The following is a 16,943-nucleotide window of genomic DNA, read 5'->3' on the forward strand; positions in this document are numbered from 1 at the left end:
TAGTTTCTCAAAGAATCTTTTGATAAATTCTCAAAAGAAGATATACTAATGGCCAAAAACGTATGAAAAAATGCTCAACATTACTAATGATCAGGGAAACACAAATCAAAACCACAATATGATACCACCTTACTCCTGCAAGAATAGCATAATTAAAAAATAAGAAATAATAGATGTTGGTGAGGATATGGTGAAAAGAGAACAGTTTTACACTGCTGGTGGGAATGTAAACTAGTACAACCACTATGGAAAATAGTGTGGAAATTTCTTAAGGAATTAAAAGTAGATCTACCATCTGATCCAGTAATCCATTCTTGGGTATCTACTCAGAGGAAAAGAAATCATTATACGAAAAAGACACTTGCATACACATTTGTAGCAGCACAATTTGCAATTGCAAAAATATGGAACAAGCCCAAATGCCCATCAATCAATGAGTGGATAAAGAAAATATGGTATAAATATACCATAGAATACTACTCAGCCATAAAAATGAATTAAATAACGGCATTCACAGCAACCTGGATGGAATTGGAGACCATTATTCTAAGAGAAGTAACTCAGGAATGGAAAATCAACATCGTAGGTTCTCACTTACAAGTGGGAGCTAAGCTATGAGGACGCAAAGGCATAAGAATGATATTACGGACTTTGGAGACTCAGGGAGGGGGAAGGATGGCTGGGAGGCGAAAGATAAAAGACTACACATTGGATACAGTGTACACTGCTTAGGTAACGGGTGCACCAAAATATCAGAAATCACCACTAAAGAACTTCCCCATATAATTAAACACCACCTGTTCCCCCAAAACCGACTGAAATTATAAAAAAGAAGAGGGTGTGCAAATAAGCGGCCCTAAAGTTTAAGCTCCATACATTTAAAGGTGAATTCACCTCTTGGTGAGAAGGCCTAGTGCTGTAAATGGAAGTCACCAGGCAGTGGAGGATTTTAAAGCCATAGGAATGAATGAAGTCATCTATAAAGTGGATATAAATAAAAGAGTCCCTGAATCCTGGGAGAATCCTATGTTTCAAGATTTAGGTGTAATCAGAAATGGAGATTGAGAAATGATCGGTGAGATATACTTGATAAAGTAATTTCAGTTTCTCTTTACATTTACCTCATGCTTGCTGTCCCATAGGCTGCTATTTATTTTTATTACACCTTTTAATCTACTGCAGGATGGAGAGTCTCTGATCATTTGACTTTCAACATCTGTGTTTAAAAACTGGGAGTAGCATCAAACCAACTCAGTTCATAGTGAAATTCAGCATTAAATCGGCAGTATAAGGAGAAAAAACTGTCTCCAGGTCAAGAGATTAAATCTTAACTTCTAGCCCTGTCACCAGTTTTTTAAATCACTTGCTCAAGGTCACATAAATTCTCAAGACCTTTTTGTATGCATCAATAAAATGAAGAAATATGTTATTTTCTCTAGAGTCCTTTCTGACTCTGCCATTTGGCCTAGGCATTCCATCTTGAGATGGGCTGGGCCTCAGGACTAGATCACATCAATTTCCAGGATATGTGTTTAATTGCATTCATTGATTTAAGTATACATTTCAAATTCCCTATTTGCTTGACATTGATTAAGATGTGATACAATTGAAGGTAATAAATAAATGAAATATGAAACCTTCAAAGGATATCTGGCAATAAAATGGAATGACTGTAGTTGAGGAGCTCAAGGTCAAGTGTGGGAAGTATTGTTTAATCCCCTTCTACATCTCCCCTTTATTAAAGGGATTTAATTAATCCAAGATTTTAGGTAATTAATAATTTAATCATAAAGAAACAAACTGTATTAGTTTTTTAGGGCTGCTGTAACAAAGTACCACAAAGGAAGTGGCTTAAACAACAGAAATGGCCTGTCTCCCAGTTCCGGTGCCAGCCGTCCCAGAAGGTGTCTGCAGGGCCATGCTCCCTCTGAAGGGGCTGGGGAATTATCTGTTCGAGCCCCTCTTCTAATTTTTGGTAGTTCCTTGGCTTGTGGCAGCATAGGACCAGTCCTCACACGGGTTCTCCCTGTGTCCATGTTTATGTCTAAATATTCCCCTTTGTTAAGGTCACCAGTTACATGGTTTTAATACCCACACTAAAAATCCTCATTTTAATTTCATTACCTCTGTAAAGACCCCACCTCCAAGTGAGGTCACATTCAGGGGTACGGGGGTTAGGACTCCCACGTACCTCTTTTGTGAGGACGCAATTGGACCCACAGCACTGCAGGCTGAGAAAAGGGCATTCCAAGCTGAAGGCTTCAGAAGCAAAGTTTCCCTCTGACCTCCCGACCTCTTATCTCTCAACTCCCAGCCTCCCACCAAGGCAAGCATAGAAACCAGAACCCTTTTCCCCAAAGCTAGCTATAAAACCTAAACATACTACTCTAACCTTCCCCTTGCCTTTCTGTGCAACAGCTGACCGTAAAGACATCCAGACCCTCATTTCAGAGACCCCATACCTGAGAGGAAGAAACGCTGCACAGAAAGGCAAGAAGAACCTAAACAGACGGGCTTTGCTGGCTTCCCGGCCAGTGTATTAGATCATTCCTTTTCGTCCAGTCGCATTTCTACACCACTCTCCCTGCTTCATCAAGCTGAAGTGTAAAATCAGAAGCTTCCCCTGTACCTTTGGGTCTTCATTCTGAAGGCTCCTGTGTCATGTTAAACTATAATCAGGTAAGTTTGCTATGCTTTTCCCTTGTTAACCTGTCTTTGTTATGGGGGTGTCAGTTGTGGCCCTTGTGGTGAGGAGGGAAGAGATCACCTGCTTTCTGCCCTACAACACAAACCTACCTACAATGGTTGCTGCCCAGCCTCAATTCCTCTTCGTCCACAAGGGTGCCCACATGGTCCTTCACCCAGGGCTTTTATCTCTACTGTCTTAACATTTTGCAAATCCATTTCCTCCTCTTCATCCTCCCTGCTTTAGCTCAGAGCCTCCTAGTTCATTGTCTGGTCTAAGACAAGACTCTCCTATCCAGTCCCTCTAATTTATTCCATGACCCTCCTTCCCCAACTACCACTCAACCTCCACTGGGCAGCCAGTGCTATCTTGCTAAAATGGACCTCTGACTTTGCCACTTCACTGCAAAAAACCTTTTGGGTGGTTTTACATTGATCTTTAAAATAAAGTGCAGTTCCTCAGCATAGAGTCAAAATCTGGCTCCTAACCACCTCTTAAGCCTCAACTTTACCCTGTTTTCAGCCATCAAAAACACGAGGTAATTCTTTAAATAGAGCATTTCGGTAGTGTCCTTTTGCAGGGCTGCTGCTAGCATATCAAAAGCCTTTGTGCCAATTAGGAAAAGGAGCCTCCTCAGGAAGGATGAATTACAATCAAGTACCCTTCCCTCTGGTGGAGGCTGCCTCAGGGCAGGCTCAGTACACAGCTGGAGGACTGGGGGACTGGTTGGATTTCAGTCCCTAGTCAGCCTCCTCCACCTTGTGCAGGATAAACCAACATGACAACATGTGGCTGCCTGGCCCTGTATTCACATGCAGAAGGAGTTCCCCAGGAAAACATTTGTGAAGTCTCAGGTTTGCATCCACCGTGAGAAATCCCTGACCTTCTAAGCCGAGGAAGCTAAGATTAGAGGATTCAACAACAGCATGAAGGAGAGATTGATTCTGAACACCTGTTGCACCGCAAGGGCAATTTCCTCAGAAGGTGAGCTCCTTCAACACAGGAGCTGGGTGTTCATCACATCTCAATAGCTCTGACGCGATGCGTCGTATGTATATATAGGTACTCAGTCAATCTCAAATGCATTCCATTTTTCCTTGACAATTAGAGAATCTGTGAATTCAAAGATGCTAGAGTAGCTGAAAACACTAAGAATTGCTTAGAAGAGTGAAACTGAGCAGAATCCCAGGCAGGCTGGCCTACTTTGTAGGGAATCTGCTTAGTACAGGAGAGTAGTTCCAGATTGTGGTTCTAGTCCCAGACCAGTCACCAACCAGCTCAATGGCTAAGTGAGTCAATCACTTGGTAATACCTTTAAACCTCTCGGAGTTTAGGGCTTTACAAGGTCCTTCCATATACACTTCTCCCCTTGCTGCCTGAATTTTTAAATTTCACTCTATCATATGCTCTGAAACTCTAGCAGCTAGAAAGCTGACATGAAAGGATTCTCAATCACATTACAGTATGAATTAGATGAACAATTTTAAACCAACTTTTTCAAATTCCTTGCTAAGATGGGTAGACCATGAGGAAACAGAAGTCTCGATTTGGAGAGAAGACTGGCAGGAACTTTCAAAACATAGAGCATGTTAGGAAGTAGGATGAGAGCTGGGAACTTACCAGCCTCATTGGAAATGGTGTCAGTTATCGGCAGGGCTGAGTTTTCTCTCTTTATCCTCCAATCCTCTGCAGATACGGATAGGTACATGCCCACTGACCTCCCGGGGCCCAGACCCAGGAAGCAAGGATAATAGATAGGACTCTTCGTTAAGGCAAAGAAAAGAGAGGCTCTCTAGATATCGTATCACTTGGGAGTCAGGCTGTAAAGGGTAGCCAATCAGCATTAGAACTCTCCTCCTTCATTCCTTTCACCTCTTGTAGAACCATAGTACTGCTAGTTCCACTGAGTAGAAAAAGAACCTGGAAATTGAAGGTCCACAGCCTACACCTGGGCCTGCAGGAAAGCAGAGTAAAGACCCCTTCAGGCTCATTCAAGATTGACAGTAAACCTTTAGAGAAAAACCAAAGAATTGCCTTCATTGTACTGTGAACTCTCTGAACACAAGAAGTTCTACTAGTAAGAATATTTTGGTAATAGACCTGCACTCTCACCTTCCTATAAAATTTAGTAATAGACCTGCACTCTCATCTGCTCTTATAAAATGTAAGAGCAGAGCTAAGGGATCACATTTATTCCACTATAAACGTGGGCCATTGTAGATTGGATTAATCTTTAAGCCAAATTTTGTAAAAATATCCTAAAGGAAAGAGCATTTTACAATTCTGGAGCCTTTTGGGGGAGGTACTAAGAACCTCCTAGGTTATTCTTTGTTCTAAGTCTGAACTGGTTGAGAAAGCAAGCGCTCCATCTAGTTCCTCTTTGCCCTTCACAAAGGCCTTGCTAATTTTTGAACAGGTAGAAAGGGGTTGGTGATACCTAGTTTCCAGAATTTTATGAAATTGATTTTATTGAGTCACTTCAGTGAGTTACTGTAATTGAAAATAATCCCCCTAATTATCTAGTTCAGTTCATTTACCTAATATATACTTTATTAGCAAATAATTTGTGATCTCCCAAGAGAACATATTTCCTAGCTTCATTGTTTTCTTATTAGATTTTAAATGAGTTCAAATGTTTCAGATGCTTGGATACTACTGTCATACCTCCTCTTAAACTCTCCCTTGTCAAAAGCCATTTAATTTGTTATTTATATCTCCTTAACATTTTTCCTCCTCTTACTAGTTTTTGTCTTTTTCCTTGAATTCCTCTTTTGCAGAAGAGGCCTACCTGGAGTAGGATTCAGAGAGTATTTATAGCCCAAGGAAAGAAGGTATTCACCCACTTGAGACTGATATATGCCCTGGTTTCTTTCACTGCAGGACTTTCCCTAACATGTATGTCAAATTATTCAGCTTACCCTGGCTGGACAGTCCCCCCTCTGGCCTAAGAAGTGAAAGTTGACAAAATGCAGAAGTTGGCTCTGACCATCATTTCTCTAAGTCTTGGTCCTTCCAGCCAAGTAGTGACTCATTTGCAAATGACTAGGTGTGACCAGGCAAGTTATGTGTTATTTTATCTGTGTCAACAAGCACAATTACAACAGCTGCTATGATAAAGATATAGTCTACACAACAAAGCTATTTTTGCAGTCTTTACAGACCATGCTTTCTTAATCTAGCACCTTTGAAATCATACAACTGACCTTTCACAAAGGTTATTTTCTAATTCCTGGCCTGGGTAACAATCACTCTTTACCATGAAGAACTACATAGAGTTGTGTGACTGCCTGCAACTGGAGGGGTAGGGGTGAGTGAAGCCTTTATCACTCCATTGTGTCCTACCGAGTAGCAATTAGCCTCTTATCCCTTCCCTCTTCAAGTACAATTAAAGCACAAAAGAGTCAAGACAGGAAGAGGTTGGAGGCACACATGTAGGATGCTGCATTTACTTGCTAATTTACCTTTTAATCCAGCAAACTGAGAAAGTGCTTTCCCAAACCACAGACCCCTGAAGCCCGTTCCATCTCAATTAGTCCAGACCCATTACTCACAGATGAGGACCCAGAAGTTCAGAAAGGTGGGAAGGTTTCCACAAAATCCTAGAAACCTAGGGAGAGTGAGGTTTAGCACTTCGTTCTCACATTCTTAGACAAGAGTTCTCACAGAGAGGGACTTCGGATTTATCCCATGACCCTAAACCATGTTGGTCCTAGTTTTTTTTTTTTAATGATGGCTTTTAATATTATTGTTAGAGATGGATTTATTGTCTTGATTATTGGTACTAAATATAAACACAGAAGAGTATAACAATCTGGTTAATACTTATAATTTTTTAAAAACCCTCAGTGGCTTGGATTTCCTTTGTTGATTTCTGGGAATAGTGCCACCCATGGCAATGGATTGGAATCACTTAAATTTATACTCATTTTCAAAATCCAGATGTTTTAGGGGCACATTTGAGATTTGTTACAACATATAAAGTGAAATTTGTGAATCCCCAATGATAACCAGATTAATAACTGCCTTGCTTATGCATTCAACACATATTTACTGAGCACACATTAACTCCTCACCACAGCTCACCTGCACTTAGGACTCCTAATTGCACTGCAGAAAATTTAATAATGTCAGTCCTCCAACTGCTTTATCTCAACCAAGTTGACAGCACACTCTGCTAAACTTATTTTCCCACAATGATTCATCTGAAGAACGGTGATTTTTGCTCACTTTCATTTTCTCCAAGCAGTGTGGGTGGAGAGAGAGAAAGCAAACTTTGTTTCATTGTAGAAAACCCACTGGTTTGACACCCATTAAGGAGTAGAGAATTTTCCTTTTTATTCTCAGAATTATCAGTTTCTTTCTTTTCTTTTCTTTTCTTTTCTCTTTTTTTTTTTTTTTTTTTTTGAGACAAGATCACACTCTGTCACCCTAGCTGGAGTGCAGTGGTGCAATCTTGGCTCACTGCAACCTCCTCTTCCCAGGTTCAAGCACTTCCCTGCCTCAGCCTACCAAGGCACATGCCACCACACCTGGCTAATTTTTTTTTTTTTGGTATGTTTAGTAGAGACGGTGTTTCTCCATGTTGGCCAAACTGGTCTCAAACTCCTGGCCTCAAGTCATCTGCCCACCTCGGCCTCCCAAAGTGCTGGGATATAGGCATGAACCACTGTGCCCAGCCCCTTCTTCCTCTTTAATTTTCTAAAGTATAAGCTACTATTACCTAGAAATCCTTAATTGGGTGATGTGCACATTTTAAGTATTCTAATAGTTAAGATTATTCCAAAACAGCTTCTTCATACTGTCCAGAATGTGATTATACACATTTGGATGTTTAATCTCCTGTTAGTAGAATCTTAGAGAAGTAAAGCAGGGTTTCAGGTTTGCAGGGCAGAGTTTAAGCTTGCTGAAGGCTGCTAGCACTATAAAGAAAATTGGCTACTTGGGAATTTCCTCATTGCATAAAGTTTAAAAATGCATCCTTTAAGAAGAATTGATTCTTAGTACAACAAAGGCAGTAGTCTATTTTCCATGGGATCAGCCTTGTTTGCAGTTTTGAATGACAGGTCCACAAACTGAAAGGTTTGGTTAATAAACCATGAACCCCAACATCTCTTTATTAGCACTGAGTAGAGTCAAGTGATCTCAATTACATGGAACAGAGAATTGAGGCAATTATCCAATCATTCAAACCCAGAAAAAAAAAAAAAAAAGTCTTTGGCTTGAATTATACAGAAAGTGCCCCAATTTCCTATTAAAACTTTAGAAGCCCAACTCTGACAAAAGTCTGCCCTTTTAAAATGTCTTAGGGGTAAAGCTAACAGAGTCGCCATCAGAGTATTGAGTTTTATATGTTGTTAGTCGTTTCCAGGTCACTAACCACATTTTTTTCCCCCCAGGAAATGAATTCAGGAATTTCTTTGAACACTTAGCTCCATTGGAACATTAGTCTAAGCTTCTTTTTTATTCCCAGACAAGCATTCTTTATCAGAATAGTAAGACACCTTCGGAACAGGGGCAGGTATTGTTTTTTGTTCAGACTAAGGGGTAAACAAATGGCACCAAAGGAAGGTAGAGGATGTTAACAATCTACGGCTCAAAATTCTTACATAGTTTAGCAACTAAAATTCTAATGGTGGGTTATGTTTTCTTGGGATTCTACACACAGGTGGCATGTGGAAAGCAGTTGGAAAGTACAAAAAGAAGTTAAAAGTATACTAGGAAGAAAAGTAAATGAGGAAATGACAGAGGTGCCAGAGCCAGGTGAAGTGAAGAGGTAAAGCAAAAACCCTTCAAAGATAAACATCATCAGATTTCAATTCTCTTGTCTTTGTTAGATGAAAGGTAGGCCACTTCTGTGTCCTCAAAATGAAGGGACATTTCATAGAAGGTGCACTCTCCTGGTACCTTCCTAAGCCCAACCAGTTCTGAACCTTGCCCCCCACCTTCCCGGCAGTCCCAGCTCCAAGCCTGCAGCTTTGAAATGCAGGCCTTTGGAATGTACGACAGGCCTGGACAGAACACATCCTGAATCGTAGTCTACCGGCTGGCATTGCCTGATGCTGTTTATGCTTGTATTTACCCAGGCTTCCATCCAGCCACATAAATTATAAACTCATCTATACACCCACTGGGGAATCCAATGCACGCACAGCACAAAAGAGAGAATATGAAATATTTCCACAGGTAAATTAATACAGGATTTAAAGCTCTGGCTTACGTAGATATTAAAATGAGTATGAGGATGTAACTCTTTCTGTAAAAACTTCTTGTTTAAATAGCCCTAGAATCACTTTTTTTAGGCCTAATACCACTTTAGGAAATTTATTTCAGCTGCTACATTTAGCTATCTAATACCGTAATAGAGCTCTCATAGCATTTTTCCAAACTATCTTTGCAATGCTTAAAAGAAACACTTAGATCAGGGGTCAGTAAAGTTTCCATCAAGTCCCATAAAGTAAATATTTGAGGCTTTATGGGTCATACAGTCTGTTACAAGTATAAGACGCTGCAGCTGTAGCAGAAAACAGCCACAAGAAAATATATAAATAAACGTGTGGCCATGTTCCAATAGAACTTTACTTAAGGACACTGAAATTTGAATTTCAGATAATTTTCACATCATGAAATCTTCTTTTGATTTTTTTTTCCTACCATTGTTACCCTGTGGGCCATACAAAACAAGCAGCTGGCTAGATCTGGCCATCAGCCCATAGTTTGCTGACCCCTGGTGTAGATGGTTGAAAGATCAACCTTGTTGCTGTCACAGTAAGCAAAGTGGTAGAGGGATGAGGGAAAGGCAGTGCAAGGAGAAAGGAGGCAATATTGTGAAGTTGCATTCATCATGGGTTTTTTTCTGTATCTTATGATGTTCTGGTATCTTATAAATTTTACTGACAGGGAAGAGACTCCCAGGACTAGCTAATTCTTAGAGACAGCAAAGGACTTGGCCCTGAGCATACCCAACTATTGTCAAGAACATAGCCCCAACCTTCCCCTTTATCTAACTCTCACACACCAAGCCAATACAGAAATTGCCCTAACTCACCCGAGGGTCCAGGTACCAGGCAAATGGAGACCACCCCTCCAGCCCAGAGGCTGCTGGAATTATTCAGCCAATCTGAAACTGTTGACCTTGCTCTGCCTTGCCTCCCTGCAGAAACCTCAAAGCCTATGCTTTCTTCTTGCTCCTGCTTCTGCCCCCAGCCCACACCAGTGCTTCCCCTGTGGCCCTGCATAGCATGGCATGTGCCCTTTTCTCTCGGGAAATTGAGTAATATAAAGATTTCATTGTCACTGGCCTCTCTGCATCATCACTTAGCTACTCCCATAAATTAAAATCTCAACAGGTATCATGAGGCAGAAGTGCCTTCCTACTCTCAGCGGGATCCCAGGACCAGCAGCATTAGCATCCCCTGAGCCCCATCCCAAAGCGACAGAATCTGCATCTGCATGTGAAAAAGATCCCTGGGTTATTTGCAAGGATACTGAAGTTTGAGATGCTGTGGTGGTGTGGTTTAAAGCTTCAGGTCTGCAATTAGAAGGCCCATTTCATGTATTCGTGCCTCTCATTAGCTATGTGGCCTTGTACAAGTTATTATTATTTCCACCCCTAGTAAGTAGAGATGAATCTATGCTAAACACTTAGAAAATGCCTGGCAAATACTACTATCATTCTTTTTTAAAAAATAAATGCCCATGCACAAACTGTTCAGGCAACTTCCTCCGATACATTCTTAGCCAGTCTCTTGAACTGATCCACTGCGATTATAGCCCATGCCCACCCGCAACAATTCCACCCATAAAAGAAAAGAAAGACGCCACAACTCCTGGCCGCAGAGTGTAAAATATATTGATGGTTGTAAAGGGACAACTTGGGGATATTTTAGGTCTGCTGAGATGATGCACAGCATACATACATGCTCTAGTTTTTGGAACCATGTCATTAAGTTTTCAAATACATCTGTTTTGAACATGGTATTTTTTTTTTCATTAGCACGAATTACTACTCTACAGTTTCTTCTAGAGTAAATAAATATAATGGCTGTTTGCAGAGCAACTACAGACTTACTTAGATGTTTAACAAGGTGAACAATTTCACAATTAGATCAACCATTAACAGCAAGGTGTTTTTCATCTGTTTTGTTTACTGCTACAGCGGGGGGGGGGGGGGGCGGGGGATGGTAACTTTTCCAATTTATTCTTTGTTGACATCTTTAGTTACCAACAGACTCCCAAAAATAATGAAAAGTCGGTTAAAAAAATTAAATTGTAATTATGCCATGGGTTTTCCCAAGATCCTTAAAGTCAGCTTATTTAAATTTACAAGAGAAAAAAAAAGGCATCATGGAAAACTAAGTAACAAGAAACTACTGAAAAATACATCTGTAGAACACAGTGGTCAGTTGTAAACAGCTCAGAAGGGGAAAAAAAAAAAAAAAAAAAAAGTCCTTCTAGTATGTTAAGCAGTCCAATGACAAACTCTGCTTTTTTTTTCCTTTCTTTCTAGTGGCTATTTTCCTACCACAGTGTTGAGCTTCATTATTATATTAAATAACTTATACGGGTAAAAAGGAGTTTGCTAACCAGCAGCCAACTCAAAATCTTGTAGGAGGAGGGAGGAGAAAAATTTACAACACAGCACACACTAAGGGGAAACCAAGTCCGCAGTCAGCTTCCAACCAGTCTTACCCCTCTCTGGCAATACTGATTGAGCTGAGGTTTGGGATCTAAACGGGGGGAATGCGGGGGCGCGGGTTTAGATCCCCTCCTTCCACTCCCTTCTTCATTTAAGTTAACAGAAGAAACATGGGCTTCCTCAGAGCCAGCACTCAGCTGGGCAAGTCCCATTAGCAGCAAATGTTCAACCAAATAAAAAAGAACACACACACACACAAAAGAAAACTCCATCCAGGTGCAGAGCTGTGATTCACATGGAAATTCCAGGAGATGAATCATGTGCAGAGCTGGGATTTTTAGAGGATTCTTTCTCAAGTGTCTTCAGTGAACATTTCAGTCTCACAAAATCGGAGTCTGTCAGCTGCAGGAAATAAGTTCTCCATCTGGTCTTGAGTGAGCTTGCATGCTTTGCTGACCGGGGTGCTCCAATGACTGCAGGGTCTTCATGAGTGTTCTGAGTATGAGATGCCAGAAAACAAAGGCCAGCCCCTCCATGATCTGCAGGAAGCAGCAGCAGCAGCAGCAGCAGCAGCAGGCAGGCAGCTCCCACGTGTTAAACTCTGCCTAAGAGGCTCGACCTGAGTAGTAAAAACAACACAACCTAAGACAGAATGTAACAGACTACTTGAACTAGGATGAAAATGCCTTGTGTAATGCCAATTTATCTATCCCGTGTTTTCAGTTTGATTTTACAAAGTTAAACCAGGAAAAAAAAAAAATTCAAGCTTTTAAGTTATATTGGCTCTCTGGGAAAACTGCTAGTCACTTAAAAAAACCAAACATTTATTAATGGAGATGGCAAAAGCTTAAACAGATAAGTCTGTATCTTGAGTAGGTTTATATTATAACAAAAACAAAAAAAGCAAAGATCATTAATAATAAAGAGCTTTTAGGTATAGGTTATCATAGGTGGGTTTACTTGGTAGATATAAGCATCTTCACAACACATTCCATGAACATTGGGAGAGTTTAAACAATAGTTGACAATAAGGGTGTCTGCCATCAGAGGTGTATTTGTCATTGCCACTGATGAATCTACCTGTCTGCAATGAATGGCTCTAGGACCGCCAAGAAAAGCATCTACGTAAAAATATCTTACTGCCTTCAAAGCTAATGTACAAAAGTTTTCAGGTAGGTACAATGATTCCAGAATATAGTCAGCCCGCTCTATCTGTGGGTTTTGCACCTGTGGATTCAATCAATAGCAGATCAAAAATATTTGAAACAAAAAATATGTCTGTATTGAATATATACAGACTCTTTTTCTTACCATCATTCCCTAGGTAATATGGTATAACAACTATGTATATAGCATTTACATTATATTAGATACTGAAATTAATCTAGAGATGATTTATGGTATGACAACTATTTACACAGCATTTACATTATATTAGGTATTTTGAGTAATCTAGAGATGACTTAAAGTATAAGAGAGGATGTATGTGGTTATATTCAAGTATTATCTATTTATTGTTTTGAGTTTACCCTAAGAGGTTATGTTTTCTTGAATCAGTAAGATTGATGGCCACAAGAAAAGAATACTTCTTCAAACAACAGCAACAGAAAGTTCCATTTCATTATACCAGGGACTGGAGCATCCTCAGATTTTGGTATCTGTAGGAGGTCCTGGAACCAATCCCCCATAAATACCAAGGGATGATTATGCTTAATCTTAGTATCCACTTAATGTATGTATTTTGTAAATTATAATAGCCTGTTTTATTTTGTTTTAACTTCTTCATGGTTGCTATGCTTTGGCCAACACCTGTGATAACCCAGTACCATTCAATGACACTACAGGGGCATGGGCTGAGGAATAACAGAGAGCAAGACTCCGTGTCCAGAGCTGGGGGAGACATTAGGGGAAGACCCTGTGCCTGCCCTCAAGGGGCTTACATAGCAATAGGGAAAAGAACCACAAACACTACACAAAACTGCATGGCTGGTAATGAGAGAGAAAGACTACCTCCTGACTGTACGAGTTCTGGAAAAAGTCTTTCTAGGGAAATACCGGCCAGGGACGGGGGAGGCATTGGAGCTGGGCCATGAGAACAGACAGGATATAGAAAAGGCAGAGTGCGTGGCTTGAACACCAACACAGATGGGAGTTGTTCTTCAAGGCTCCTTAAAAAACAATTTTAATGTGGAAACTGTCTTTTATACCAACTTTCATTTCAACCAATTGATACGGGAGTGCTGGGAGGGGAAGAGCACAGTCCCTTTAAATAATACAGACTGGGAGAAGGGAAGTGCTGGGTAGAGAAAGGCGGGTCCCTGGCTAGGGCTCCACCCCCAAGGACCTAGGTGAGGACAGACATTTCCTGCCCAAATGTTGCATTTCCCAAGACCACCCTGGCCCACCATGCCCCCATCCTGGGCCTATAAAAACCTGAGACCCCACCAGGCAGACACACAAGTAGCTGGACGTGGTGAGGAACACATCTGCTACAGAAGACACAATTGGCTCGTCATCGAGAGGACACTGAGGGGAGCACACTGGTAGAAGGGCATGCCGGCAGGGCACATTGACAGACGCCAGCACACAGGACTGACTGGCGGGATGAGGCGGAGTTTGGCAGGGGCCTTCTGAGGAGAGGTTGGTCATCGGGAGGACACTGAGGGGAGCACGCTGGCAGATGGGCACACTGACAGACGCCAGCACACCGGAAGGCCACTGACTGGCGGGAAGGGGCGGAGTTTGGCAGGGGCAGTTGGAGAAGAGCCCGGGCCACTGAGTGGCCCCACTCCAGTGTAAAAACATCTCCCTTTGGGCTCGCCCATCGGCGGAGAGCTACTTCCACTCAATAGCACTTTGCACTCATTTTCCAAGCCTATGTGCGACCCGATTCTTCCAGTACACCGAGGCAAGAGCCCTGGGATACAGAAAGCCCTCTGTCCTTGCCATAAGGTAGAGGGTCTAATTGAGCTGCTTAACGCAAGCCACCTATAGATGGCAAAATAAGGGAGCACCCTCTAGAGGTCTGAGCAGCAGGGCACTGAAGAATCGAGCCACACCATATTCCCATTGCATGCCCTGGGAGAGGCACAAGGGAACCTTTCCCGTTTCACAATCAAATGTTAGATGTCATATGTTACGTGAACAGTACAGACGTGGGAAGACATTACACAATTCAATCTTTAGCTTTTAATGTCCAGCCTCTGACTTATGAACCTTTCCAATCTAACCACTAGTTAAGAGGAATATGTCATAAAATAATAAGAACTAGAAAATAATTTTGTAGGTAGGTCTGGATTAATTTAAAATGTCTGGAGACCATAGGTAATGCAGATACCAGATATCATTCATGTGTAGCCAATCTGCTTATCAATTTTTAAAAAAATCTACAAGAAAAGTAACAAAAGCTAAGCTATACCCAGGGATCCCACCAAACTTACTGTTTTTAAAAATACAGAAAGGAGGGATTAAAAAGGAGACATATGGAAGGCAAAATGTATCAAAAAAGGATAACTAAAAGGAGTGATTCTCAAATCTTTTATCCAGCAAGATATGTACTCTGAGGCTCATGTTTTGCACATGAATAATATTAAATAGCACAGTGAAATATTTTAATACAAACACAGAGTAATAGAAAATTTTAATTGAAATGTGCCACTGCCAGGCACAAAATTATATATATATGTATAATTAGTCAATGCATTTTAGTTCTATACATATATATATAGGCATCAGCCCAACAAGCCTGTTATATCCCATGGCTTTAGGCATTGGCCAAACCTTCTTTATGTTTGAGTCTGGGGATACAAGAAACATCTCCAATCCTTCACCAATTACTATGATATCCTAAGGATAAGAATTCCAATGCCTTCATACCTTATCCCTCATCCCTCATCACTGGGAGGTACAAAGAAGGCCTAAGCTTTCCTTTGAAACAAACACAACCACCCAAAACCAAGTATATCTTAGATATCCTGGTTCATGAAATCTAGCCTAATATCAAGTATAATGAAGGCTCTCAAATGATTCTGGGACCACAAAAAGAAGAGGAAATGTGCTTGTAAACCCTAGTACAAAAAGGTATACATTCTGAGTTTCTCAGTAGGACTATAATGATAACAATTTTGATTATATTATACCCTGGGCTGCTTGTGCCTATTAAAGTATCTCAAATGCTTAAAATACAAATTTAACCCTAGTTTTGTTCAAAAATACTCATAGAATAGCAGAAGTTGTGAATCTGAAAAATCTCCAGATTATGTTTAAAGTCCCAACTCTCTCAAACAAAGAGGGGACTGAGATCCACTTGGAAAGTGGCAAACCCAACTTTATAAAGCCTACTGGTACTTCTTTTTTTATCTCAGGTTAAATAAAATTTTAGTGTTAGAAGAACTATTCAGAAATGAAGTCTGAACTGATATTTTAGACAAAGTCAATGCATTTTTTTTTTTTACCATACTTTGGTTCAGTTCCTCATTCTATTAAATAATGGGAGAGAAAAAGAACAGTCACTGTATATCTGCCAGTATAAAAAAAATGAAAGGCAATAAAGCAGAATGATGGCAGTGAGAATTCTGAGCCACAAAGATTTGGTGTACAAGAGATAAGGTGCAGGGGACTTGGAACAGATAGACAGCAGCTTCCTATAGAATGCATGTGGCTTTCTTCAAGTAAAGCCAATTTCCTTCAGACTTGTGCAGCAATGAGAAGGATGAGACCCACCTTAAAGACTTCCACCTGTCTTTCTCTATATGATTTTCAGGTCCTTCACTCTCATAAGAAGCCAAGTAGAGAGCTACAATCAAACAAAAGAAAGTGCATTAACATCAAAGCCTTCTCCTGATATATTATCTACCACCATCCATCCCTTGTTCAACTTGAGCCAAACTCCATAGCAAGATACTCTTCAAAATATCAAGTCATGACCAAGAAGCTTCACTGTTTCATGAAGAACACAGATTATCACTTTGCCTCTGACTGACCATCTCAATGAAAACCCAAGGGCTTCTAAGCCAAAAATGCACCTAATTACCTAAGAATGTATGAGGCAAAAAAAGCTTATAAAATGTAAGCCATATGACGCTGCCATACACTTAAGACTTAATGTTCTTTACAAAGAAAGGGGTGAGGGTTCTTTCCTGGTAGCCTGAGTTGTTTTTTCCTTTTTTCTTTTTTTTAAAACTCTTTACTAGGTAAAAAGCCAGGTTTTCTAGGCCAATTTTCCATCCTTCTAATGTTTTTCTTTCTTTTCAAATCAGAAAGACTCTTCATTTAAAAATTCAAGTTTCTTATTAATCCTCTTTATAGAGATTAAAAACAATCAAATCCCCTCTGGCATAGGTGATATTAATTCAAAATGCTCTCCTGGTTGGGCGTGGTGGCATAATCTCAGCACTTTGAGAGGCTGTGGGCAGATTGCGTGAGCCCAGTAGTTGGAGACCAGCCTGGGCAACACAATGAAACTCTGTCTCTACAAGAAAAAAAAAAAAAAAAAAGAAAAGAAAAAAAAATTAATTGGGCACGGTGGTGCACACCTGTACTCCCAGCTATCTGGAAGGCTAAGGTGGGAGGATTGCTTGAGCCCAGGAGGTCGAGGCTGCAGTGAGCTGTGATTGTGCCACC

General features: G+C 40.7%; 1 protein-coding gene across 5 annotated transcripts in view; it reads right to left on the reverse strand.

The window, feature by feature from the left end:
* Window positions 1–10,510: 10,510 nt before the first annotated feature.
* The window catches only part of RASGEF1B (RasGEF domain family member 1B), a 633,271-nt gene continuing 626,838 nt past the window's right edge, over window positions 10,511–16,943 (reverse strand). For all 5 annotated transcript variants that reach the window (XM_037989302.2, XM_037989300.2, XM_037989301.2 and 2 more), the window contains 2 exons: window positions 16,044–16,116; window positions 10,511–11,940 (listed from right to left, as the gene is read on the reverse strand). In XM_037989302.2, coding sequence (XP_037845230.1) covers window positions 11,916–11,940; window positions 16,044–16,116 — 98 coding nt within the window. In that variant the 3' untranslated portion in view covers window positions 10,511–11,915. The remainder of the gene's footprint in view (window positions 11,941–16,043; window positions 16,117–16,943) is intronic.

This window comes from Chlorocebus sabaeus, chromosome 7 (assembly GCF_047675955.1).
Source record: "Chlorocebus sabaeus isolate Y175 chromosome 7, mChlSab1.0.hap1, whole genome shotgun sequence".
NCBI lineage: Eukaryota > Metazoa > Chordata > Mammalia > Primates > Cercopithecidae > Chlorocebus > Chlorocebus sabaeus.